The sequence below is a fragment of the Carassius gibelio genome, chromosome B22, assembly GCF_023724105.1.
Source record: "Carassius gibelio isolate Cgi1373 ecotype wild population from Czech Republic chromosome B22, carGib1.2-hapl.c, whole genome shotgun sequence".
In the NCBI taxonomy this organism is placed as follows: Eukaryota; Metazoa; Chordata; class Actinopteri; order Cypriniformes; family Cyprinidae; genus Carassius; species Carassius gibelio.
The window spans coordinates 23,402,135-23,429,363 of NC_068417.1; the positions used below are offsets into that span (position 1 = coordinate 23,402,135).

General features: G+C 32.4%; 1 protein-coding gene across 1 annotated transcript in view; it reads right to left on the reverse strand.

Annotated features, from left to right (window-relative positions):
* Window positions 1-638: 638 nt before the first annotated feature.
* Window positions 639-27,229, reverse strand: part of LOC127988090 (low-density lipoprotein receptor-related protein 1B-like) — a 249,172-nt gene continuing 222,581 nt past the window's right edge. The window contains exons 73-92 of the mRNA XM_052590619.1: window positions 26,333-26,455; window positions 26,113-26,253; window positions 25,874-26,008; window positions 24,180-24,299; window positions 23,291-23,532; window positions 22,897-23,120; window positions 22,715-22,821; window positions 21,606-21,722; window positions 19,429-19,602; window positions 16,392-16,517; window positions 15,060-15,224; window positions 11,499-11,660; window positions 11,040-11,214; window positions 10,042-10,146; window positions 5,495-5,608; window positions 4,423-4,499; window positions 3,539-3,629; window positions 3,207-3,357; window positions 1,946-2,053; window positions 639-1,860 (exon numbers count right to left, since the gene is read on the reverse strand). Coding sequence (XP_052446579.1) covers window positions 1,717-1,860; window positions 1,946-2,053; window positions 3,207-3,357; window positions 3,539-3,629; window positions 4,423-4,499; window positions 5,495-5,608; window positions 10,042-10,146; window positions 11,040-11,214; window positions 11,499-11,660; window positions 15,060-15,224; window positions 16,392-16,517; window positions 19,429-19,602; window positions 21,606-21,722; window positions 22,715-22,821; window positions 22,897-23,120; window positions 23,291-23,532; window positions 24,180-24,299; window positions 25,874-26,008; window positions 26,113-26,253; window positions 26,333-26,455 — 2,801 coding nt within the window. The 3' untranslated portion in view covers window positions 639-1,716. The remainder of the gene's footprint in view (window positions 1,861-1,945; window positions 2,054-3,206; window positions 3,358-3,538; window positions 3,630-4,422; window positions 4,500-5,494; window positions 5,609-10,041; window positions 10,147-11,039; window positions 11,215-11,498; window positions 11,661-15,059; window positions 15,225-16,391; window positions 16,518-19,428; window positions 19,603-21,605; window positions 21,723-22,714; window positions 22,822-22,896; window positions 23,121-23,290; window positions 23,533-24,179; window positions 24,300-25,873; window positions 26,009-26,112; window positions 26,254-26,332; window positions 26,456-27,229) is intronic.

The window sequence follows — 27,229 nt, forward strand, 5'->3', positions numbered from 1 at the left end:
TTGTTAACATAAATGCACAATCCACCAACTCTGCTCTTGCGGAAGTCATCTGATGTCCTATCTGCCTGGGGTGTGTAATGTCCGGCTAGCTCAATAGCATTATTGGGTCCATCGCTGTGTAGCCATGTTTCTGTGAAAACTATGACATTGCAATCCAAATGTCTTGCTGTGGGTGATGTGAAGTCGTAACTCGTCCATTTTGTTCACCAGTGACCACACATAAGCGAGGAAAATGCTGGGTAAAGAAAGGCAGAGCTGTTAGCTTTAGCTTAGCTCTTAAACCTCTGCATTTCCCCCACTTTTGTTTATAATCTCGATGCCTCCTGCAACCCTTCCGCCCAGCTGGGTAGAGTGCGTAGCCTTTGGTGTCCTGGAGATCTCAGGGATGAGTCAAGGATTGGTGATAAAACTGTTGGCAAAATCCACACCAATATCCAAAAGCTCCTGTTGTGTGTAAGATGTTAAGGCAAAGCTGTTCAGTATGAAAAGACCCGAGTCGAGCAGGAAAAATTGCCAAAACTGGAGAGACGCTGAGCCTTGCGCTGTGTACGCACCGCCATCTTGGTCTATTTTAATGGTCTATATGCAAAAAAAGTTATGCAACACCAACACATTGCAATAACAACTAAAAACATTGAAAATGTCAAGAAAACCCACTTTATTTCATAGTTCCTGGTCCAAAATCACATTAGGTGTAGCTATATGTATTAAACCAATAAATGTCCTTCATTTCCCCCTATACAACAGCAACCTGTACGAATGCACAGTGCAATATCAAGCTAGTTAATCTTATAATTATAAAACACTTCAACCCAAGGTGAAGACGGACCAATATATTGTGTACATAGTTTTTTTTTTATAAAAGTTCTACATTTAATATATTTCCAGAAAATACAAGCAAACTGGACGTACAAATCAACTATAAAATTATAAAACTTCTTCTTGTGTACATTTGCACAGAGAATGTGTTTTTTTCTTCAAACAGGACATTACAAGAGTCCCGCGCATGTTATTTCACAACCAGTGAATGAAAGTGAGTCTATGTGACAAAATCCATTCTCAGTCCTTTTAAGTGCTTAAGGACATTTGCGATATGAAAATTAAATAACATGTTTTCAAGTTGTACAGTTGCAAAAACCATTGTGGATTGGTTTTACTTTCGGTTTTGGCTGCATAATTGAAACACCTGGAAACACTGGTCAACTTAAACATATGCAAGAAACATTAATGAGAGATATCAAAAATAAAATCTGTGATGAGCATATGATCAATTAATTAAATAAGTGTCTCTTTTTTTCTAATACTGCTAAATGTAAGAGGCAACTTGGGAATATCTAGGCATTGGCGATCATTTTACCAACAGGAAAACATATACATAGTGTGTAGGTAAATAAACAACTATATAAAATTATCTTTAAATGTATATAAAGCCTTTTAAGATTGAGCAGCTTTGTCTGTTTCATTTTTTCATATTCGTGTAGTGCATTAACAAAGTCGCAAAGCAAAGAAAAACACTGTGTTTGTAATTTATAAAAAAAATTTTTTTGGTTGCAACAAAAATAAACTAAAACCAAAACCGGCACATATATGTGGGATGCAAAAAGAGACGATTTAACCTAACTGGACATAAAAATGTTTTTTTTTATATTTTATAATTTTATTCAGATCTTTATAAAAAAAAAAAAAAAAAAAAAAGCAGGTCGTGGATAAGTTATGTTATGCTGCCGTTTCTCGAATTGTAGTTTCCAGTCTCTTTGGGAGTAAATTGCGTCTCATGTCGAGGTTGATGACTGGTTTTCGACAGTGCTGTCTGTCATGGTAAGTCATCTTTGAATAGATGGGGTTTGAATAGTTCATGGCCTGGAAAAAATACAAAGATGTTTTAGTTTGGTTTATTTTCTTAATAATCATAAAACACACCATATTAAAGAGTTCTGGAATCCACCTGTCCTGGAATGAGTTCCTTTGGAACGTTCTGGATGGGTAAAGTGTGTGCAGTCATTGGGCGCACAGGGGGTAAATTGCGCGAGTCGCTTGACTTCACACACCAGCCCTGAAAAACAAATCAAAAACATAAGAAGCATTGTATATTTAAACAAACTTGCAGATTAAAACTATAAAATAGACAAAATAATTTAGGTAATTCTGGTTCGAACCCAAATTAAATGTAAAGCCAGTTTATGACTCAATTGATTTGAGGGAAAGAAATCGGTCCCACCTTGTGGGACATTGGATATATAAAAGAGAGAGAATCAAAGAGGTTTATAAAAATGTTAATTAAAATAAAATTTATTGTTTTACTAAACCAATCAAAATGCATAGAGACTTTAGGCACTAAAAAAACTCAAACCATATGGAGCACTTTAGGACATTTTTGGATACTGAATCTGTATATCTGAATCTGAATCTTACGGCAATTCATACATATTTTACGTGGTGGCTATTTCATATGAATTTGTACGTCCTCATTCGTACAATTTCATATGATTTGTGCTAAATTGTACATATTTTACGAGTTGCACAATTCGTATCAATTTGTACAAATGACCTACAGCTAACCACGCCCCTAAACTTACACATCACTGGGGTCTAGACAAATCGTACAAATTCGTAGGAATAAAATACGTACAAATTGGTCATGAGATAGCATTGGAATCCAATGATCTGTTATTATTCTATGTTATTTAGATTTTTTTGAATGTGGAAAAATCTGAGCTATTTTTGTTAACTTAAAAAAACACCATTTGATTACTTGCATATTAACACAAAATAAGATATAGAAAAGCAAACTTTTACTTCAGCTACTTTAATTTAAAATGTCTGATTTAAAAGATAATTTAAAAGTTGATGTAGGCTACTAAAATAACTAAAACTAGAAACAAAAACTACAACCAAAAAAAAAAAAAACTATAAAATACCAGCAGAATAAATGTAAAAAAAAAAAAAAAAAAAAAAAAAATTGAACTTATGACATTTTGACTTTAACACGAATCAATGTGGGAATCATTTTACGAATAATTTACTCCAAAGTTAATGACAAATCACAATCACAGATTTTGACACATGGTCATTCACGATTAGATTGGCTAAAAAAAGTTAAGACCAACAAATCACATAAAATGTGATTTACGCAATAACCACTTACAGTATGTCAGTCAAATCCATAAAATGATTTTAAGAACTTAAAGTTTCTACTCGTTTAGTACCTTATGAGGATCAAGGGTGAAGCTGGGGTGAAGAAAGCTTCCCACATCTACGTGATTGTCGTGGTCCACTTCGTACATGTTATAGGATGGATTCCCGATCTCCACGTTCAAGCCACCATTTGCCATGGGCTGCCGTTGAACCTGCTTACCTCTGTGAAGGGATAAATGTCTATTATCTATGTATAGTTTTCACAGGAACATTTAGCACACCAGTTAAATGCTGAAGCACAGCTGGCTTACGAGATGTTATACAGCAACATCAATAAATAAGATGTTTAATGTTCTGATTAGACATCTAATCCAGCTAATTACAGACTTGTTTGTGTGTTTACCTTCGACATCTTTTGCAAATAAGGAGTCCCACTGCAACAGCGGCAATAATGCATACAAGAAGAACTAGAGGCACTATTATGGCAATACTTCCTGAAAAAAAGAACAGAAAAAATAAATGTTACATGCACTTTACAATGATTCAGTTACACTTTATTTACATAAAATGGAAGTGATATGAATCCAAATTCACATACTTTGAGTTTGTATACATTATATATTTAGCGATATATTAAGAGTCGGGGGTGAAAACTTTTTAACAGAATGAAGATGTGTACATTAGTACTGCCCTTCAGCAGCTACAGGAGATAATTACATTTTTCCAGAAGACAAAATAAGTGCAATTTACCATGATTTTCAAATTTGGGTTACCTGATGCCAACAGCTAACCTCTCTTAGCTAACACGGCTAAAATGTCAACTCTTCTTTTAAAAAAATTAGATGCTTGAACGGTCTAAAACTGTTTGACTGACAATTAGGGGAAAGTTTTTCACTACAAAATAAGACAGAAAGAAAGAAAGAAAGAACAGTGTTTTCTCTCCTGACGGACTTGCGTTAAATTAAAGAATTAGGCCACAAGACAATCACAGAATACATTGCAATGATCATCCAAAATGGTGGACTATATGGGAAGTGCAGAGTATAAAATAATTCAATAATGAGAACGATCTAATTGAAAAACAACTTCTCACCCTATGTTTATGACATTACACACACACACACACACACACATATATATATATATATATATATATATATATATATATATATATATATATGCCACTAGCTTAGCAACATGTAAAAAAAAAAACAAACAAACAAAAAAACAATAGATTCTAACTGTGATTGTGATTAAGTTTCAAGTATGTGTGTTTGTGACACTCACTCCCGCTGAAGTTTTCGGAGCGGTTGGTCTTGGTTGTGGGTCTTTCGCACTGTGTTCCTGACCAGTTTGCAGAGCACCTGTTAACAGAGAAGAAACAAATATCACAGCTGGTGAAATTTACAATGCCTTGACTTCTTCAAATCATCATTTGATTAGGTTTATACAAAATATAATTTACCCCTTATACCTCAATAATTAGGTTTTTCTCTCAGGGTTCCTTTATTCATTATTATGGTATAATTTGTTATAATGATTTTGGTTTTGACAAGCAAGTTTTAATGATACACACAGTTTCACAGGGGGAGGTGTAAAATCCAGCCCAAGGGATGCATTGTTTTTACTTGAGACACATGCAAAGTGCGTGTTTGTGTGACAAGGGACTTCCTGGATCCAAACGGCATGCTTCCACAGCAGAACTCCAATGATGTGAGATATTATGCGCTTATGAGAGATGGTGGTGTGAATGAAACTGTTCGAAAGCGATATTTAATCAAACTTCCTGTGGACAGGGATTCTCTTTCCTGCAGGAGGATGCACACGGATGCACTGCTGTCTGAAGGAGGTGACAGAACATCTAGAAGAAACAGATTGTGTTTGGAACATCCCTCTAGATAAAAATCTTCTGCTGAATAAAACTAAATGCTTGGAAAATCCATGGATAGGGTACCACATAGAATTATCAAGATCATTTTTCAAATTTATTTAGACATCCTACAATTAAAAAGATATTTAAGAAAATTTCATGCTGGGTCAATTATGTGTTTATAGACTAATATGTGAGGAAAAAATAATGGATATCAGTAGAGCAATCAAAGACAGGTCATCCTCATGACAAACAAACAAATGAAACAAACACTGAGAAACGCACACCTACAGAATGGAGCGGAGAAACGGTGGCATGTGTCCAGAAAAGCGTAGTGCCGTGCGAAATGTGAAACGTGCTCTTTGGAAGCTGTGCGAGTTGGTTTGCGATGTTTGTTCCATGAACAGGCCAGACGCATGCTGACCGCGGTGGATGGGATTGTGGGTGAGCTGGAATGTTTTGGAAACTGAATGAACCAGGAAGACCTACTTGCAGCGAGGTTTGTTATAGGTGGTGAGGGAACAAACGCCCTGGTTCTGACAGTAGTGATCGCACGGGTTAGCTCTCTCGTCACACCTCGGGCTTTTAAACTCGGACGGGCAACTGAGGAGAACGCAATGAGACCAGAGGAGAGACGTGAGGACAGCACAACAGAAAAAAGACCCGGAATACACTCAAACTATATTTTCAATATATTCCAAACAGCTGTAGGCTGTAATGCCATATATATATATAATTCTCATTACCATAATGAATAAATAAATTTAATTACAACGATGAAAACCAATTCTTAGTGTTGTAATGCAAAAACAAGTAATAAAAAAAAAAATACATAAATAATGTGTATTACACTGCAAAACTAAATCTAATTAAGTAAACAAATTAAAAAAAAAAAAAAACATTTATCACTTTAAAGTAAAATAAATGAAAGTAAAATATAATTCTTATTACATTTACCAATCAACAAACCAATCAATCTCATGAATGCGAGGCAAAATGAATGAAAAATACATTATTACTCATTATATTAATGTAGAAATTAAAATATCATTCTCTTACTTATAATGTACAATAAACACACAAATAAAAAAAATCACATAAATCAGTAAATGGAAAACCTAAAACATATATCCCATTATTGTAATACATTTAATGTAAATTAAAGGATTTTGTTTCTGTTTAAACAGTATAAACTCCATCTAACTGTTCAAATGTTAGATGCTTTGATTCATTGCGGTAATGAGAATTTGGGGAGAAAGTCACATTGCAAAAAATCCACAATATCAATTATCATCTGTCATACTGCTTTATAAAACAAACCAGCTACTATGGGCCTGCTTACAACATAAAGCAAAATAATCAAAGCTTAAAGCACATACGTCTTCTAGGAATAGGATCAAAATGAAAGTCTACTTTTCGAGTCATGCAATCCACAAACTTGTTGGACACACACGTGCTTTATTCAAAATTTAACAAAAAACTCTAGCAGTATCTCCAGTCGCCTTCATCTACTAGGATCCACTAAAGCAAGCTCTAATGAAACTGCTGGATAAGATAATGAAATAGAGGATGGACAAACAAAAGTAAAAAAAAACAGTCTTTGAAGGGGTGGTTTGAAATCAAGCAGGTCTGTATAAGAAGGACACACTCATTTTTCCAGGTAATGTCTGAATGTCTAGCCACCGTCATTACCAACCCTTCACCTTCATCGACCATAGAAAAACACAAGACTGAATCATCTGAATGGAAATTGATTTGGCCCTGAAGGGCACAATGGCTTTATCAGAGCATCAATGGTGACGACAAATGAGAAAAAGTGGAAACGAAGAGACCAGATGTTGTGGTTAAAGCCAACAAAGGACTGTATCCATATAGGGAGATTTTCTTCAAGAAAGCGTAACTTTGAGAGACTTCTGACTTTGCTTAGTCTGACATTAAGAGGGTGATTCATACTTTTATGAATACTTATTCTTCTGGGAAGGGCTGATTTTTGGCATCCCATTCATGTTCACTGGTTTGAACCATTCAGGCTGAGTTCCTTGAGGAAAAAACAGTGATTTGCCCTCTTATTTTGTCCTCTGAATGTTTTTTGAGGGAGCACCATCTCCTGTTCCCCCAGATAAAAAGCCTTTGGCAAAAAATAAAAATGGAGGCAGGTAAAAAAAAAAAAAAAAAAAAAAAAACCATTGACATTGTGGTCGGTTTCTCTCACTTGCTTAAAAGCGATTATTATATTCGCAATTCCATTTAGTATTTTCTCTAGAAATTTGGTGACAAGAAATAGCGTACTTAGCATTCCACTTACTGTATGTCAAGGTTTATTGCATCAAAAAGTTGTAATTTACAGTAGGTCGTTTAGACCATTGTCCAACTTATTACTGAGTTTTTAAATGAAACCTGAGTTCTTTTGTGATTGGCTAGCTATTTATAAGCTCACACTGATGAGTTTCTTGTGAAAAAGTAGAAAAGTCTGATTCATGAATTGATCACTTGTTTAGATCTTGCCAATCAGAGAGCCTGATTTAGTCAATCATCAATCAGTTTAGTCGGTATGGCTTCAGACATCATTGAATATTTTGAAATAAATTGTGTGAACCATTTATCCGACAGCTATATAGCGCATCTGCATTCTTAATTGAAGCTTCAAAGCTTCACTTTGTTGATTTCACTGGAAAATAAAAACTTTTCTCTATTTTTTTATTTTATTTTATTATTATTATTATTATTATTATTATTATTCAAGTGTTCTGCAGATGAAAGGATGTAAGAAAGGTTTGCAATTAGAATTTTTTTTTATGAATGATTTATCTTCATTTCAATTATAAAACTAAGGTTTCTTGTGCCAAAAATGCTTAAATTTATTTATTTTTATTTTTTTTATTTTTTTTGTAACCAATTTCCAGCAAAAGTTGTATGGCATGTCTGCATTTTTAATTGAAGCTACAAAGCTCCACTTCCTGATCATTGTAATTTCCTGAACAATTAAAACTTAATTTCTCCTTGATATTTATTTTATTTTTTATCTGCAGAAGAAATTAAGTCATAAAGGCTTGCAATGAGATTTGGATGAAATAAGATTGCAATTTTTGGGTGTACTTTCCCTTTAAGGGATATTTCAATATGAATGAACTGGAAAGCAACCCCCCTTTTTTCACTTTCATAGTCTTTTTTTCTCTCTAGAAATTTGGTGAAAACATAACATAATCAGCATCCCACTTACAATTTCTTACAAGTTTCTTGCCTCAAAAAGAGAGACCAGTTTTGTTAATTAATCAGTTGATACAAACCCATTTAAAACACAAAACTACTGTAAGGTTTCAAACATCTTCGAATACTGCAAATAAGTTGTGTGAAAAATGTTTTTGATAATTATATGGCACGTTTGTATCCTTAATTATAGCTACAAAGCTTTACTTCCTGTTCATTGTAATTCCCTGGAAAATAGTCATTTAATTGAATTCCACCTTCAAAAAAAAAAAAAAAAAAATTCATGTGTTCTGCTAAAGAAAGGAAGACATAAATGTGTTCGATGAGATTTGGATGGAATGAGAATTACATTTTGGGGGTGCACTTTCCCTTTAAGGCATTTTTTTTTTTTTCTCTCTGGACATTTTCAAATATTGCAAATAAGTTGTACGAACCACTTTTGACAGTTTTATAGGGCATCTGCATCCTTAATTGAATCTACAAAGCTTTACTTCTTGTTCATTGTAATTTCCTGGAAAATGGAACTTTTCTCCTTAACATTTTTCCCCCATGTGTTCTGCAGGAGGAAGGAAGCAGTCATAAAAGTTTGCAATGAGATTTGGATGAAATGAGAATTAAATTTTATGGATGCACAGTCCCTTCAAGGGATTCTTTAAATGTGAATGATTTATTTCCTTCACTTTTATAGTATATATATATATATATATATATATATATATATATATATATATATATATATATATATATATATTTCTTTTTTCTAGAAATTTAGTTATACAAGAAATAACATACTTAGCATTCCACTTATAATGTCAAGGTTTCTTGCACCAAAAGATGTTGTAATTTAGATCTTTATGAGTATTTTACAGCCATTCTCTGAGTTTTTAAATGAAATATGCTACTGTACCTTTAAACGTATATGTAATGAGCTCTATTATGGGTGTTTATGAGCCCATCTTGGCGTATTTGTGAGAAAAGTACCAAAGACTGATTTATGAATAAATCATTCTTTCAGATCCTATCAACCAGGAAGTCAGATTTTGGCAATGAATTTGATTCAGCGAACTGATTCAGTTGATTCAGTTCACAAACGTTTAATGACTTACATTTCTCACACATTTCAAAACTATTGTATGGCTTTAGATCTCTTAGAAAATAGTGAAAAAGTTCCATGAACCCTTTTTAAAATAATTCCATTGCACATCTGCATCCTTTTATTGAAGCTCTAAAGCTTCACTTCCTGTTCATTTTCATTTCCAGCTAAATAGTGACTTCATTTCTTCTATAGACTATTTTATTTTGTGTGTTTTGAAGAAGTGAGTGAGTTACACAGGTTTAGAAATGAGATTTGGATGAAATGATATTTAAATTGTTGGGTGCACCGTCCCTTTAAAGCCTTTTTAGCATGAATCAACATGAATCAACTGGAAAATAGAAGCACTTTTTTATTTTCTTCACTCTTTCTCTCTAGAAATGTCCTTTTTAATAGCAGGAATAAAATTAGAAAGCAGAATCACTTTTGTTTCTTCAGTTTTCTTCTCAGTTGTTTTTTCCAGCGTCTCTCATTGGTTTCTCTGCCTCTTTCTATCATACAAATATAGAGGTCGATATAAGTGGCAGATTATGGACCCCTGCTAAGATAATTCACTCTTCTGCTATAATACTCCCTCTCTCCTGTTAACCTTTACAAAACATCCATCCACCCAAGTCAGACGAGAAGAAAAAAAAATCCTATTAAAGTGGTTGCCGGAGGCAGCAATTTAAAAGGAATGAATCTAAATACCGGCAGGCAATTTGTCGCCGTAGAAAGCTATTAAGGAATTACTCACTGACAGAACGGCAGGCCCGTCTCAGAGTCGAGGTGGCAGGTCCCGCCGTTATAACAGTATCCGTCACACAACTGACAGCTGGCTGCGATTCTACCATTCGTACAGCTGCGAACACACATGTGAACAACAACAGCGATAACATTTGATGCAAATCTTGCCGAGTCACTAAATCATCAAGGAAGATGAATTCTTCCAAAAATGTGGTATGTCTGCACAAAAAGAATATATAAAATATATACCGTTAAATGTACTAAACACACATACACTCAGAAATAATATAGATGCATTAATTATATGATAGTTGTACATGATAAAATATCTACTTTATTTAAAAACAATATATAAAATAGAATATAAGTACAAATGTATTTATTCTTCTAAAAATATTTTATTACAATTATTATAAAAATATAATAATAATTTATACATTAATAAAAAAATTATATGATTTTATTATAATAAGAATTTCAATAATATTTATATATACAGAATTTGAGATGTTACTAATAATATTTGCACACTAAAATATTGTATGTATTTAAATAAATAAATAAAAATAAAATATGTATAGGACAATATAATAATATGTATAGAATAGAACATTTGTAAAACTGTATGCATTTATTATGAATAATGAAATAAATATGTGTAGGATATTTGTACTTTTATATTATACAATAATATAAAGTTTTATATTTATTACACTTATTTTATATTTGATTTTACTAGTGCAGTCATATGATTAATCACAATTAATCGCATCCCCAAAAAATCTTTTTGTCTACATAATATATATTTATTATGTATACATAAAGATACACATACAGTATATATTTTTAAAATATTCACATCTATCAACCTGTACTGTTTGTGTGTGTGTGTGTGTGTGTGTGTATGTATATATATATATATATATATATATATATATATATATATATATATATATATATATAATAAATGAGTGCTGAACTGCTAATGTCACTTTACTGGATACACACTTGCAGGCGACGTCTCCAGTCTCTTCATTTACGATACAAGGGGCCCCTCGGCAGCGAAGACACCGGTCCATCTCACATTTCGGCCCCTCGTAGCGGGTGGGACACACACACTCCACTTGTCCAGAGCCGGACAGTGTGCAGCCTTTGGAGTTCACGCAATAATGGTGACAAATATCTGCCATCAGACGGAGAGAAAGTCGATTATGACTGATCTTAATGTATCAATGAATGCTAAATTCCTGTCATATTTGACCTCTTCTGCAAAGCAACTAAAAAGTCTTATATCAAGTGTTTTAAGTGTCAAAATAGCGCTGTTCGCAGAGTTTGACTCTAAGCTAACAGTGTGATGCTCATAATTGACAGCCTATGATGCCTGAAGTAGATATCAGAATTGAGCTAATGAATGCAAAAAAAAAGAAAAGAAAAAAAAGTCTTATAATGCAACAGACTGGTACTCACGGTTTAGACAGCGTTCCCCGGTGTACTCTGCCAGACAGTGGCACACAGGTTGGTTCCCCAGGGTCATGTCACATGTGCCTCCGTTCAGACAGTAACTGTCACAAACACGCTTCTCACACAGAGGACCAGTGAAACCCAGAGCGCAGCGACACGTGGGCTTTCCTGTCCAAAATACACCTTATTTTAGTTACTTTAAACATGTCTGGGTCATTTGAAGCAGTACTAAAATAAAATAAAATAAAATAAAATATTTTGATATATTTTGGACTCCGAGTACATGATAAACTGAGTACTGAAATGAAATTGAAAAATATATACAGTAGGATCCCAAAATATCACAAGTCCCTTGCAAGCTGCGTTATTACTGTTAAGTAGAAATTAAAAAAAATAATAATTTTAACTAAATAAAATGAAGCTGAAAGAAAATACTAGGTGGAAATCTTACAATACAAAAATAAGGAATATAAATAAAGTAAAATAACAAAATATAAAACAAGCTGAATAATGAAAAATACATTGATGCTAAAAATATCCAAGTAAAAAAAAATATAAATATCAAAAGCACAATTACTAAAGCTTAAAATCAAATTTAAAAGAATAATTTTATCTAAGTAAAATAATTAAAAGTTATAAAAACAACAAAAACAACAATTACTAAAACAAACTAAACTAAAAATAAGACTGAAAATATAAAATAAACATAAAATAAAAATAAATGCAAGTTTAAAAATAGTAATACAAATAAAAAGTGCAAGATGAAAAATAAATTAAAACTCTATATAATAAAAAATCCAATACACAACAGAAGCACATAAAAAAAAAAAAATCAACTTAAATTATAAATAAAAAAATAATAAAAACAACAAAAGCAACACAATTACTTACTGAAAAAAAAACCCTTATATAAATAATACAACAATAAAAATTGATTTACAAGAAAAACAGAAATCTTAAAAGCCCTAAACTTTTAAACGGTAATGTATCTGCAATATAATTAACTTCTTTAGTGTAGTTTCAGTCAATAACATTCTTGCGAATATTAGAAACATGACACACAAAAAAGCAACAGTTCCATTAAAAACCCCTAACCCTAACTCATAACAACTGCAAAAACTTAAATTCAAATTCAAATGTAACCTGAAAATATAAAAATAAAAGCTAATTCAAAATAACACTACCTGAGAGGGAATAAAATACACAGGCACTTACTGACATAACAACTAAACAAAATAAAGTATTAACATCCTTGATATTACAGTACTTAATTACAGGCTAATAGTGCTAATTACATTTATCGAAGCTAGTCTTTGCTTTGTAAGCCAACAGAATGTGATTATTTGAGTTACTGTGACAGAGTCACAGCGTTCTAGCGGGGATTTGCGTGACAGTACATCTGTTGGGCATTGATTTCACACGTTCAACACACACTCAAAGCCGAGGGATCTTCATCCTACTGTTGGTGGTCCATCTGCCAGCTGGTGCGAATGACAGTTTTAACGCAAAGACGCCAACAGAAACAATTCCTGACTGTTTCTCAGACGTTAAAGCGCTCCAAATGATTTCCATCCAGGCTTTGATTCCTGCCAAAATATCCTTCGGAATGAAAAGGCTAAACAGGGAGTGACTTACAAAACACCCTCCTGAAGCTTTCGCACTGATACATTTTTCATAGAGGTTACGATAACAAATGGGCAAAGCAACGTCTGGTGTTAGCAAAGCAATAGCAAACAGACAGTGAGTGAACATGACGGTGCACTTTTGGGAAACATGCTGTCAGCAGTTGGCGTATGTGCGACAGGGGAATTTTTATAACATTTGTTAGCTGGAACAATTACCAACTATTTAATTACCTGTCCAAAAACCTGTCGTCCATGTGATTGCATTCTTTCAGTCAGAAATAGGGATGTTTCACCCAAAAATTAGAATTCTGTCATTGATTACTCATGCCCTCGTGGCTTTCCAAACCTGTAAGACCTTTGCTCATCTTCAGAACATAAATTAAGATATTTTTTGATGAAATCCAAGAGCTTTCTGACCCTACATAGACAGCAAGAGTACTACCGCAATCAAGACCCAGAAAGGTAGTTAGGAAATCGTTAAAAACTAGTTCATGTGACATCAGTGGTCCAACCGTAATTTTATGAAACAACAAGAAGACTTTATTCAACAACTTCTTCAATTCAGTGTCAGTATTCAATGCACTTTCGACAAGAGTGCGAGTAATCAGTGACAGATTTTTCATTTTTAAGTGGGCTATCCTTTTTCAGGAATGGAAATCCTTTTATTATATACCCACAGTCATCATGTTCCAGAACAATTTCTTTTTTTGCGTGGAACAAAAATTGAGACATTCAGCTGCATGTTCATATGGAATTTTCTTCCATATGAAAATTATATATTTTTATTTCTATTTTTTTTTATAATAATTTAAAAACAACAGTATTTTATATATATATAATTATGTATTAAATATATATATTTTTTATTTCTTTATAATTTTAATTAAAATTGTAATTAAAATATTAATACTAATGTTATTTAATAAAATGATCATATTTATTTACACTAAGAACTAATAAAATTGTATTATAATAATACTTTTTATATATTTAATATAAAACATATTAAATACATATTATATGTTTCATATTTTTCCCACTTTTTTTCATGAAAGTAAATGACAATTTAAAATTCTAAAAAAAAAAACAATCAGTGATTGACACTACATACACTTTAGTGTGGATTCAGAAGATTTGTAATATAGCGCACAACTCTTGATCACCATTTACTTTCATTATATGGAAAAGAGAAGCCTGAACATTTTGCCAAAGTTGTCTTTTTGTGTTTCACAGAGAAAAGAATGTCATGCGTTTTTGGAATGACGTCCCAGTGAGCGAATGTTGGCAGAATTGTCCTTTTTGTGGTTTATTCCTTAAGAAGAAAGCTATTACTGGGTTTAAAATCTATAAGAACAATGCCCACCTTCAGCAAATCTGGGTTAATTTGGTGCTTGTAATGTGAAATCTCACAATAGCCTTGCTTGTTTATCATTTCCCATTATTCAGAGAACTCAGGATGACCTGAAACAACCCAAGTCAGACACAGGTGCTGTATTCTCCTGCTGCATTTCTTCAGTGAATAGACAGAAAGCAGAAAGACTGAGAAATCCCTCCAGAATCAGATGTCTGCCTGTGACCTACTTTGAATTCTGAGAGCAGACGAGGAGCGCCAAGAAAACCATGTTCGTACCTGATCGTTTGGTGTATGTTTTTGCACAATACAAGATTCTGATCATAAAATATGAATCGTTACATTTGAAAACAAAATGAGATAAAAAATAAATCCAAAAACAATTAAATATTTATGTATAGAATAGTTTATATTTTATGTGTTTTTGTGTGTCAATTATGCAACAAATAGTATGTTTTTTTTCTAAATAGTTAGTGTACTTGTTTACCACAAATTGAAGAACATACTTAAGCTGGAACGTGAGTAGAAAGAAGGCATAGAAATAATCACGATACAAACGATGTCCAGCTGCAGATTGGAAATGGCGCCCACCTAGTGGAGATCCTGTGCAAGTGCCTCCGTTGAGGCAGTAGTCCTTACAGTGGCTGATCTCACATCGTTCCCCAGAGTAATTTGGCCAGCAGAAGCAGCGTGATTCCCCTCGTTCATTGGTGATACAACGACCTCCATTCTCACAGGCCGGGTGACACAGCTCTCCTAAAACATAAATCCTTCTTTAAGGCTAATTATAATTATATGGTAAGGTAAATTGCATGTATTTAGTTGCTTATAAAAGGAGTATACATTGAATATATAAATATAACTATTATTTAAATTATATAAATAATATAGTATAATGATATAATATTCTTATAAGAAATAAATAAATTCATTTTATTTAAATTGAATTTAAAATAATATTAAAATTCAATTAAATAATAATATGGATGTGCAGTAAATTTATTTATAGATTTTAGTAAAGATTAATATTGATTGCATTTATTTGTTACAAAGCATTTGCATTAATTTGATGTATTCTGGCAAATACAGTTATGCACATAATGATTATATTCTAAGCTATATATTAATCCTTGCTAAATTCTTTGTTCATACAGACACATTTATAAAGACCCCAAAACTCTTTTCAGAATGTATTTATTATTTTATTATTATTATTTTTTTTTAAATCAACTATTAGATGGATGCATTATCAAGATGGAAAGAAAATAAAAATGCAGAAAATTATTACGATAACTGGATTTTTTTGGTGACCATTTTCTAAAATGTGTACTTTCTGTTTATTACTTAATTAATTGCATAATTCGTGTGAAGGGGCATACTTTATACATTTATTTAGATTTTTCAACTATTTCATACATGCAAATATGTATCTGGAAATTATATTTTAATTTTAGAACCAGTCTTAACATTGAATTTTATTTTGTATTAATCATTTATATTTATGCTGTTCTAACATGCAACTTTTATATCTTGTTTTGCCTCATTTGTTGTTTATTGACACATTAAACACATAATAAAAATAAAAATACAGTCCATTAATTATTGTACGGTTCTAAACTACATCTGACTGACTGGTTCAGAGATACTGAAGGGTTGCCTTAGCAAGCAGCGCTAATCAAATAAGTCATCCACTCTGACTGAATCAATACTAGCAACACAATCGCTGTCTTGTTTTAGCACACAGGCTTCAGGTGTATTGCGTGTGTGGGCAAAGGGCCCAGAATAGTAAACACTTCAGTCAAAATCACTCGGGTGAAAGATCTGGGTTTGACACACCGCAGCCTCTCAGGGTTGAGCCGGCGCTCTAGCTTACATAGTTAGTGATGTAAGAGCATCCCGCCAAGCGCATTTTGACAGATGTACCTGAGATGTTGGTGTCCGTGCAGGTCCTGTTCAGCAGAATTTTCCCCTCAGGACACACACATCTGGCCCCAGTGGGGTTCAGGAGGCAAAGGAAAGCGCAGTTCATCTTTGCACATGGGTTGGATACTGATAGAGAGAGAGAGAGAGAGAAGAGAAGATGAACATAAATGTTTTTTTTTTTTTTAACATTTAAATGATTCATTAGGATAGATCATGTAGAGGCACACATTCAAAAATATGTTGAAACAAAATGTAAATAAAATATTTAGTTAGATTTTAATAAAATAATACAAATAAACCAGTTCAAAATGTGTGTGTGTGTGTAACAGTTTCCTTAACTCATGGATGACCCACTTCAAAAAAAAAAAAAAAAAAGGAAGATAAATAATCAAAAGAATGGAATAAATAATGCTTTCTGCTCTTTTGAATGGTTTAAATGGACAGTTTGAGTCTTGGTTCCAAAACAAAACAAAACAAAACAAAACAAAGCAAAACAAAGCAAAGCAAAGCAAAGCAAAGCAAAGAAAACCAAAACAAAACAAAACAAAACAAAACAAAACAAAACAAAACAAAAACAAAACAAAACAAAACAGTTTAAAAAGTCAGTGAATCTTTATAAAAGCTAAATATTTAGTTACATATTTACAACAAAATGAAAAATAAAGAAAAATAAAACAATGAAACCATTTCTGACTTTAGTGTAACAAAATATTTTTTTAATCTGTTACTACAAAACAAAAAATTTTACCAGTTAAAGTAAACAGCTGTGAATCTTTAGTGTAACAAAATGTTGAATTTTATTAATAAATTAAAACCAAACAAACAGAATATAATTTAATTTAATATAAAGTAATATAAATAAATAAATAAATACATGAACACATGTAATTAAATGTAAACAGATGTAGCAAAATGTACAGTTATAAAAGGGGTCATTTGCACATGGTTTTAAAGGTAAAGAAGCAAAACCGGCTGTTTAATTCTAAGGGCCAGAGAGAGTAAACATTATCTAAACTACAGGACAAAACACATTACATGTGGAGATCAGAGAAACATTATGCTACAAAAGTGCAGAACATTGTGTCTTTTATATCGCCACCATAATGTTTGCCAGAAAGATGAAACTATCCTAGCATATAACAAACTATCTCTCTAAAAGCTTTTAGTAGCTGGTGTAATGTGTGCATGTGAGATATATTATGTGTTTGTCTTTTTTATTTTAGCTTTTGCAGGTTGTTTTGACGAGCATCTTCAATAAAGCTTTGCGGTGTAAAAGCACATCAGGGAGCGATGACACTTCCCATTACACCAGCACAAAGACATACAACACAGGCAAAGATCCCTCCATCCCTCCTTCGTTATAAAGGAGAGAGAGATCAGCGGAGGATAAGAGGAGAGAGTACAGTGAAAAATCATAATGGAAGAAAGAGGAATGAAAACACACATAACGAGACTAAAGGATAAATGGGAGCAGGGTCACACTGGTCGCAAAACAGCGAAATAAACTAAAAAGACTCCAGAATATAAATCCACAGCTGCTGCCAGAATGGATAAATCTGCTAAAAAGAAATGAACGTTTATAACGAGGAGCTCCTGAAAAAATAATTTTTACATGTATATAAATATTTTGTTTTAGCAACAGACATACTATGATTAAAATATAAATCAAATGTATAATATTAGACATAACATTTCCTGTTAAAAAATGTATACACACACACACACACACATCCACACTAATAAATATCAATAATATTAAATATTTATAATATATATCTTTTTAATTTAATTTAAATTTTTTAACAGCAGTTGTATTGTTATATAAACATATAAATAAATAACCTCTGTACCCACGAAATATCCAAACAATAAACAAACCATTACGATATAAATTGTTGGTATTTGATTTTCTTGAGATTTGGGGCATCTGTATAACAATATCGAAAATGTACATCGGAAATGCTAACTTGTGCAGCGATGTAAATAGCATATTTTAGCATATTATTATTTAGCATATTATTAGCATATATTAGCATATATTAGCATATTTTTACAACAGTAAACGACCAAATTCCACCCGTGATTGTAAAAGGAAGTTATTACAAACATTCGATCGGGGTTTAAAGTGAGTTGAGTAAAAGTGTACTAATAATTTCATTAATAGTCTTATGAAACTTGATGCTAACGTTAGCTCTAATGCATCTGATAGCTAGCAGGTGCAGTTCTACTTAATAATACATTTTTTTTTTTCAAATGAAGCATTAGTAGACTTGTGGCTTTAGCTACTTTATGTTTCTAAACTCATATCCTACATCAACAATGTTTTAACACATTTCAAAATAGTTTTTAATATTTATATTTTTGTTTTGTTTATTTAATTTCTGTTATCATAACAGTCTGAGTGATTCTGATTCCTGAACAGTACGCTTTGAACTGTCAGCTTTGTGAACATATGTTGATTATGTATCTAGTCAGAAAGAATCATGAGCAGAAACCTTTTTATTTTGGGTATGTCATTTCTGTCTCCATGCCAAAAAGGGGGAGAGGGGGGGTGACTGGTAAGGGGTTAATCCTTTTGGCTAAGCAATCTTTGAATGGGCATGACTCCTCTGATTTCATTCATCTGATTAGAGCCGGTAATTGTATAATAAAAACGTTTGACAGTAATATGTGATTGTAAAAAACCACAAGCTGGCCACAGACAAAAAGTCCAATCAGATTTCAACAATCTAAACATGAATTTAAACTCTGACGACTGCCAAGAAATCTCAAACTGGTTTTAAAGGGAAATTTGATTTTAAAAAATGAAACTTTCATCATATAATAACTCTAATGTCCTTCCAATCATGTATTTTTTTTACATTTCAGCTTATTATAGCTTTTTGTTTTTATGGAAAATAGAAGCTTCGATTTGAAAAACAAAGGCATAAGGTTTTGAAACAACATGAGTGTGAGTAATTGTTGACTAAAGTATCATTTGTGGGTGAACTACCCCTTTAAGTCATCCTTTTTGATTGAGACACATTTTGAGACTCACCCTCCTGTTGTTTGTACCGATGGAAGAGCAAGATGCTGGATGCTCTCTGCACACCCAGACTGAGCTTCTCGGCAGGCAACTTCCCATATTTATGAACCCTGAAGACGTCGTGCTTCATGCCGACCCCGTAGATGTAGTCCTCAAACAGGTCAATTCGGAAGGGTTGAGAAATTCCTGGAACAAAACCAAGTAAGTTCATTCACACCGAATACATTTCATGTACGACTGTGAGGAATGCATCCAGATTCAATAATGCAAAACAAAACAGCAATGCCATTTAAAAATGTCATAGAGTAGAAAAACACAAAAGCACAGGATAAAACAAAAATATTCAAGTTCGAGGCCCAGAACCTAGAGGAGAACAATTAAAAATATATATATATATATATATATATATATATCTGTTCCAAAACCTGTTGAGTGGCATATATAGACAGCATTTTAAATAATCATAAACATGGTTCATACATTCCAAATAGCCGACAGCTAAATTATATTATGCTCAATGATATCAGATTTTGCGCTACATCTTTTAACTTGGCAAAGGAAACAATTTCAGAATGCATTGCGGGTAAATTTAATAGATGGCAGATGAGTAGAGAGAAACGACTAACAGCAAAACAAACAATCAAAAAGAAATGCAAAACAAATTTAAACAAAACAACAAACCAAACAATAAACCAACTGCACAAATGCACAAAATTAAACAAAACTAAACAAAACAACAAACAAAACATCAAACTATAACAGAAACAAACCAAAAATAAAACTAAACAAAAACAGTTCATGGAACATCTATTTTCAAGTAGCAACTTAACTAATTAACAAAACAAAAGGTATTAGATTAAAACTAAATTATTATTTTCTTTTAAAGGGGTGTTTGTTTTCCTAGGCTTGATTGTGTTTATGATTGTCTAACGTGTTCATGATTTTTTTTTTTTTTAAACACATAATTTTTTTTTCACATAATTTACCTTTATTCCATACCGATCTGTCCCTCCTCTGACAAACACCTCGATTTTTTTCCTGTTATTATGAAGCCCCTCCCTCAGAAATACACGATGGGCTGGGATTGGTCAACTGGCTCAGTGTGTTGTGATTCGCTAAACCGCCTCTGAACATCACGCCCCTAAAGCTCAGAATGTGATCCAGTTGTATTGTAAACAATGACGTCCTCTATATTGTTTATCAATTTGAGCCTGATTGTGAAGCAGAGAATATTAATGAAGAGGTTCGCACAGAACCTGTGCAAGCATGGATCTAAATGGTATGTTAGTTTGTTTTTAGATACGCTGTTGTTTGTACTGCTTGCTACTGCTTCTGTTAGCTTTTTTATACAGTTTTATTCTGGTTAAAGCTTTAATACAGCACAGCAACCGTAAGTGCGTCCATGTATTTTAAATTTTAAAAGAGGGTATCTCCTTTGCATTGAACTTTTCAGTGCTGCAAATTTGCAGATATTGTTTATGCTCAAACAGCAACATTTCAAATGAACTATTGTTTAAAAAATGCAATCACAATCAACCACTCCTTTAATCGAAGCACCTAATATAATTATTGACTAATTTGTCTATATAAAATGGAATAGAATGTCATTAAGGTTGAATGATTTTGATGTCTGCTTATATATATATATATATATATATATATATATATATAGAAGTGCACAAAGTTTTGTTGTTATTATGTCTGTTTCCAAAAAAAGTAGACCCTTTACAGATTCAATTGATGTGTTGCTCTTATCTGTACGATTAAAACTGAAAGTGTAATTTAAGTTCTTTTCGGGGTTATCAGGAGAAAATGACTCAAAACGCGTATCCGCGTTAATCGACTCCAGAAGGTTAACACTAATATTATAAAAAAGAAAATAGAAACATCCTTTTAAGTTGGCTTAGAAAGTAGCTGGCTATGTCGACAGCAGACAGTTAATTAGGCTTTGCAAGAGTTTTGGATTTAAATTCACCCTCAACTTTGATGCTTTCCCTAAAATCGCATTTTTACAATCACAGTCTGTCAGGGGAATCGAAATGAAAAAACGGTTGAGTTTACATAAACTATACACACTTTTACATGTTGGAATCAAGGGCTGAGCTGAGGTTTTTTATTTTTTATTTTTTTCATAAATAACTGGAGGCTGATTTTGAATATTGTACAATATCCAACAAATGCAAACTTACCATCTCGACTGCTAGCAGCCACCAGCGAATCAGAGCCATCAAAGCGCACGCTTCCGATCTGAGACAACTCAGAGTCTGACCAGTACAGCCGCTGGTTGTAATAGTCAATTGCAAGTCCTGAAAAGATATAGACAATTACATTACATATATAATTATATTATTTTAATTATACATAATTATAAATCATTATTTGAAATATAAAATTCATGTTCTATAATAAAATAATTTATATATTATATGATTTATATAATAAAATTAATACAAATAAAAAATGAAATGTTAATACTATTATATATTATTATTTCAAGTACATAATTATAACAATATAATTGAAGCAAATATAAAATAATAAAATGTTGATTATATATAAATTACAATTAATAAAATTTAATTAAAAGACAATATGATTATATTATAAAAGCAAAACAAAGCAAAAAGTACATTTAAAAAAGCAAAAGAAAAGATGAAAAACAAAAACAGAGAAAGACAAAACCAAAACACCAAAAATAAAATGCAAAGCAAAAAGTGAAACTAAGCAATAGATAAAACAAAAGCACAAAAGACCAAAATGAACCAAAATTAAAGCTGACAAAAGTGAAGAAAAAAAACAATTACAAAAAAAATCTAACAAAATTCTAAACAAAAGTGAAAAAAACATATACAATTAGAAAACTAAAAAGCCACAAAAAAGCAAAAATAATTATTATATATATTTAAATATTAAATATTAATAGCATTATAATAAATACTGTATTTTTTAATTAATAAATTGTTCTATTAATTAAATATTTTTGGTCACATTAGTGAAAACCTTTGCCTTGAATTTATTACATAAAAAAAAATGAAATGTTTTTATTAGCACAAAACTGTCACAACATTAGGCCTTTCCATTAAGAGTAGCAAGAATTTCACCTGGGCATATTGTTTCACTCAAACTTTATATTTTATAATTTACTCCACTTTTAGACAACTGAAATTACCTTCTTACTGAGATGTTTTTGGTGCTTCACATTTTGATTTAGCATAACATTTGACATGTTTTTTTGTTAGTCACATATATTACACTACAAAATATTTTTAAAAGGATGACTGGTGTGCAAGAACCTCACCCGTCGGTCTACGCAAGTTCCTCTCCAGCAAAATGCGACGCAAGGACCCATCCATGGCGGCCTCCTCAATGTGAGAGTGGTCCCCAATCACAGTCCAGTAGACCATCCTAAAGAACGATGGAGGATATCATAAACATGTTGCCTGATACAACAGCCAGGACTAAAAAACAACGGACACTTACCCGCGTACAGGGTTAACAGTAATAGCGAAAGGTTCCCCATCAATGTCTGTGATGAGTCGGGTGCAGTTGGGACCCCCCAGCTGTCCCACGTTAATGGAGTAGCGAAGTCGGCGCCAATGTGCCGTATAGTAGCTGAACCAGTGCATTCGGGAGTGATCCGTCCAGTAAAGGTTCCCTGTCACCCAATCGGCCGAGATGTCCCGGGGCCTCCGGAAGTCTGGACACTGCAAATATAGAGGATAGGGGAGTTTCAAAAGAGCTTTGGTAAGATGTTACCGTGCTGGTTTCTGTGGTTTCCTGAGGAACATTTCAAAAATAATCTGAAAGAAGTGTGAAAAAGTTGGAAGTACAATGTAACAGGGCTGTTGAAAACAGTATGTTGTTATTGACTTACTATGACTCCACTGTTTGATGTGATTGGGTTCCTGTCCTGGAGGTCTTTGTAAAAGATCCCCCCGGGGTTAAACTGGGTGGCCCACACAAACTTGTGGTGGTGAAATAACGCATCCATGCCGATGATACGAGCGCTGTCTGACATTCGGGCCAGTTGAGTGTGTCCGTGAGTTTGGTTGTACGGATACACAAAACTGCGGATTTCAGTGTCATTGGCCACATAGAGGACCTGATCTTCTGGTCCTAAGCACAGAGATATACGTGTAAAACAAACTCAGTAAACAAATCAAATAAAAGCAAAGCATGAAAAAAACAAGGCACACAAACGAATACATGAATCAAAACATAGCAATGAACAAAATAAACCACCACATAAAAACAAAAAAACGTAGCAAAAGATAAAACAAAACAAAAGCAAAAAAAAAGACAAAACCAAGACAAAACACACACACAGAAATAAATAAATAAAAACAAAAAAAGATGAAAAAAAGAGAAAAAAAACAAACACCACAAAAAAATAAACACAACAAAAAAGTAAATTAATTAACCAAAAAGTGAAACAAAAGATAAAAAATATAACAAAAATATTATATATTATTATATATTATTATTATATATTATATATATATTAAGACCAATACCAATCCCAAAAATAAATAAAACAAACCAAAAACAAAAATGTTAAAAAACGAACAGCAAAAACTAAATATATTTCTTTAATTATTTATTTCTAAACTTCCAAACAAATCAAATGTTAGCTTGAAACCTGAAGTGTTTTGAATCAAAGCAACTAAACTCAGCCTAAAACTATTTATTTGTATAAAAATGTGATAGAATAATTATAAAACTGAATCCTTTTGATGTTATTTGTATGAAACAACTTCTTTTACCCTTTGTGATGCATTCCCCATCGATCTCCTTGAAGTTTCGGTCACAAGTGCACTTGTATGAGCCCTTGGTGTTGGTGCAGTACTGCGAGCAGCTTCCGAACCGCAGACACTCGTTCACCTCTGAGAAAAAGAGAGGAACACGTCCATCCATCAGCCTCTCCCACACGCTCTCCAGTGACATTTTAAAACAGCGCTACAGGGATGTCACTGTTTGGGATCTGCATTCAGCGCCTGCTGATTTCTGGACTTCCTTTTGTGCTCAGTGAGATGACCCTGAAGCGACCGCTGACATACCTTCAACAGATTAATGCCAGCGCTGGAACCCAATACAAAGAGACTTTTGCATTGTAGGCTTTGTATAAAGGGCCGGTATGCGCTAAGGGCAAGTATTTGCATTCCGTCTTTGCGTTTTATCACAAAATACCAAACCGAATGTCATTTATTTTAAAGAAGAATAGCACTGGTGCATTTTGCATATATATGTAAGGCATTTACAGAATTATTAATTGTATAACAAATCAGCTCAAAACACAAGTGGAAATATCCTGCACTTGATCAATCTTTTAATCATGTCTGAGAACCTTGTTGACAAAAATAACAAATTTACTAATCATAAATCTTTTCAAATTGTAAAATGCTCTGCATACTTCAGTTAACTGCAGAATCAAAGTGAACATTTCTTTGAGCCGCAGAGCTACCCAGAATTCATCTTTAAAAGAGAACTTGAACTTGAACGTTGATGTACCTTGTTCTGCTTAATCTATAACAGCAATTCTCAAGACTATAAAATAAAGCTCTCAAGACAATCAGATACAGCATAGAACCATTTAGAAAGGACTAAAATGTAACTACATTAATATTCAAATTGTGCGCCACTAATACTAAAAGTTTGATATAACCTAAGCATTGTTGTCGAACATCTGTTTTTTTTGTTGTTGTTGTTTCTTTTTAACCCTGGCTAAAATTATGTAAAAAACAATAATAATAATAATAAAATAAACTATACAAAGTGATGTGAAAATACATCATAATTTGTATTTCTATAAATAAAGTTTTACTGTTTTTATAAATATAGATATTAATATACATTTTATTTTATGTGTGTGTGTGAGAGTGTGCATTCACACACAAACATATATATTTTTTTATCTATAATATATCTACAGTACATCATCATTAAAAATACAAAATATGTGAATTACATTTTATTATTATTTTTATTAATATGCAATATTATTTTGATATAATACAAAAATCAAGTAAACATAATATACAATTGTTATTACATAACAGTTAAAAAATAAATAATACAATTGTATTATTATGCAATATTTTTACACTATATTTTTTAATGATGTATCAACGATTGTTACAACTTTTATTGATAATAATAATAACAATAATAATAATAATAATAATAATAATAATAATAACGATTACTATAAATGTATTATTGTTGTTATTACTATTATTAATAAAAAAATAATTATAATAAATTATGAAATTATATATATATATATATATATATATATATATATATATATATATATATATATATATATATATATATATATATATATAAAAAGTTGTGAATGCATATGTATGTTGATTCTTAAAATTCTGAATATCTGTAGACTGGAAATTGTCGTCTTGGTGTTTTTATTTTATTTTATTTTTTTGTATAAATCCTCTACCTTCACATTGCTTGGTCTTCTGGTTTCTCTGAAATCCATCTTTGCATTGGCAGACTGAAGATGTTTTTGTGAGGTTGCAGAAAGCATCATCTCCGCACAAGTCGGCCCGCCCTCGACAAGCACCATCGACAGAATCTGTGACCCACAGGGGACAAAACGAGACAGCGTAAAGGTTTTACTCCACAAAACACAGAAAGCCAATGTGAAGGAAGAAGGTTTAGAGAAGGAAGTACACTTACATGCCTTGCAGTCGCGCTCATCTGATCCGCCGTCTTCACAATCGTCGAAGAAGTCGCACTGGAGCTCGGCCGGGATGCAGCGGTGATTGGCACAGGAGAATTCGGTCTTCCCGCACGCCGTCGGCCTTTTCACCACATCCGCTAGAGAAAAGACAGAAATGGAGATGGTTTAGAAATTTTTTTTGACTGATGTCCTTAATAACTTGAGTCCCCCACTCACCACAGTCGTCTTCGTCTGAATTGTCGCCACAGTCGTTCGCTCCGTTGCAGATTTGTTCGGTCCGTAGACATACTCTGTCATTCCTGCAGCGAAAGGGTCTGTTTGGAGGACATGGCAACTTTCCTGAGGAGAAAAACATACGCAGAGTAATCATAAACTTGTTTTTCATCATATAAAGTGACATTTAGTGTTTTCTATGGTTTGTACGTTTCAAATGTTGGTCAAGTGTTTGTAAAGTGCTCCAAGAGCAATTGTTCTGACATTTTACTGCCAGGCCTACAGCGAGAACTATTTTTACAGGGAAAAATCACCGTTTACTACAGCAGGTGGACAGTGTCAGGTGTAATGTGTGTTCAGGATGGTCAAAGCGTCCTGTATTGATTTTCTGCTCTCTTTTTTTTTTTTTTGTGAGGTCGTTCTCACATGACCTTATAAATGTGACATTTCAAACCAGACACTGATACTCCTAAACTAAACACTCTCTAAATGCAGTCATTCTCAACATATTAAAAACAAATGTCATAATTTAATTTAAACTTTCTTAGAAATCAACAAATTTATATAATATTTTACAATTCAATAGGAAGCCAAGTACTTATGGTAAATCATCTTTGCTTTAAAAAATAAAATAAATAATAATAATAATAATAATAATAATAATAATGAGTAAATTATTTTTGGATATATATATTTTTTTATAAATTACATGTTTAAGAGAAAACATATTATTATAATTATAATTATTATTTGTAATGAATTAATGACTGATTTTTATGTGATGTCAGTGGAAAGAGAAGTGGAATTAAAACAAATAAATAACCAAAGCAAAACAAATCTTAATAAGCTGGAAACAACAACAATACATAAATGAACGAAACATATGGAAAATAAAATGTT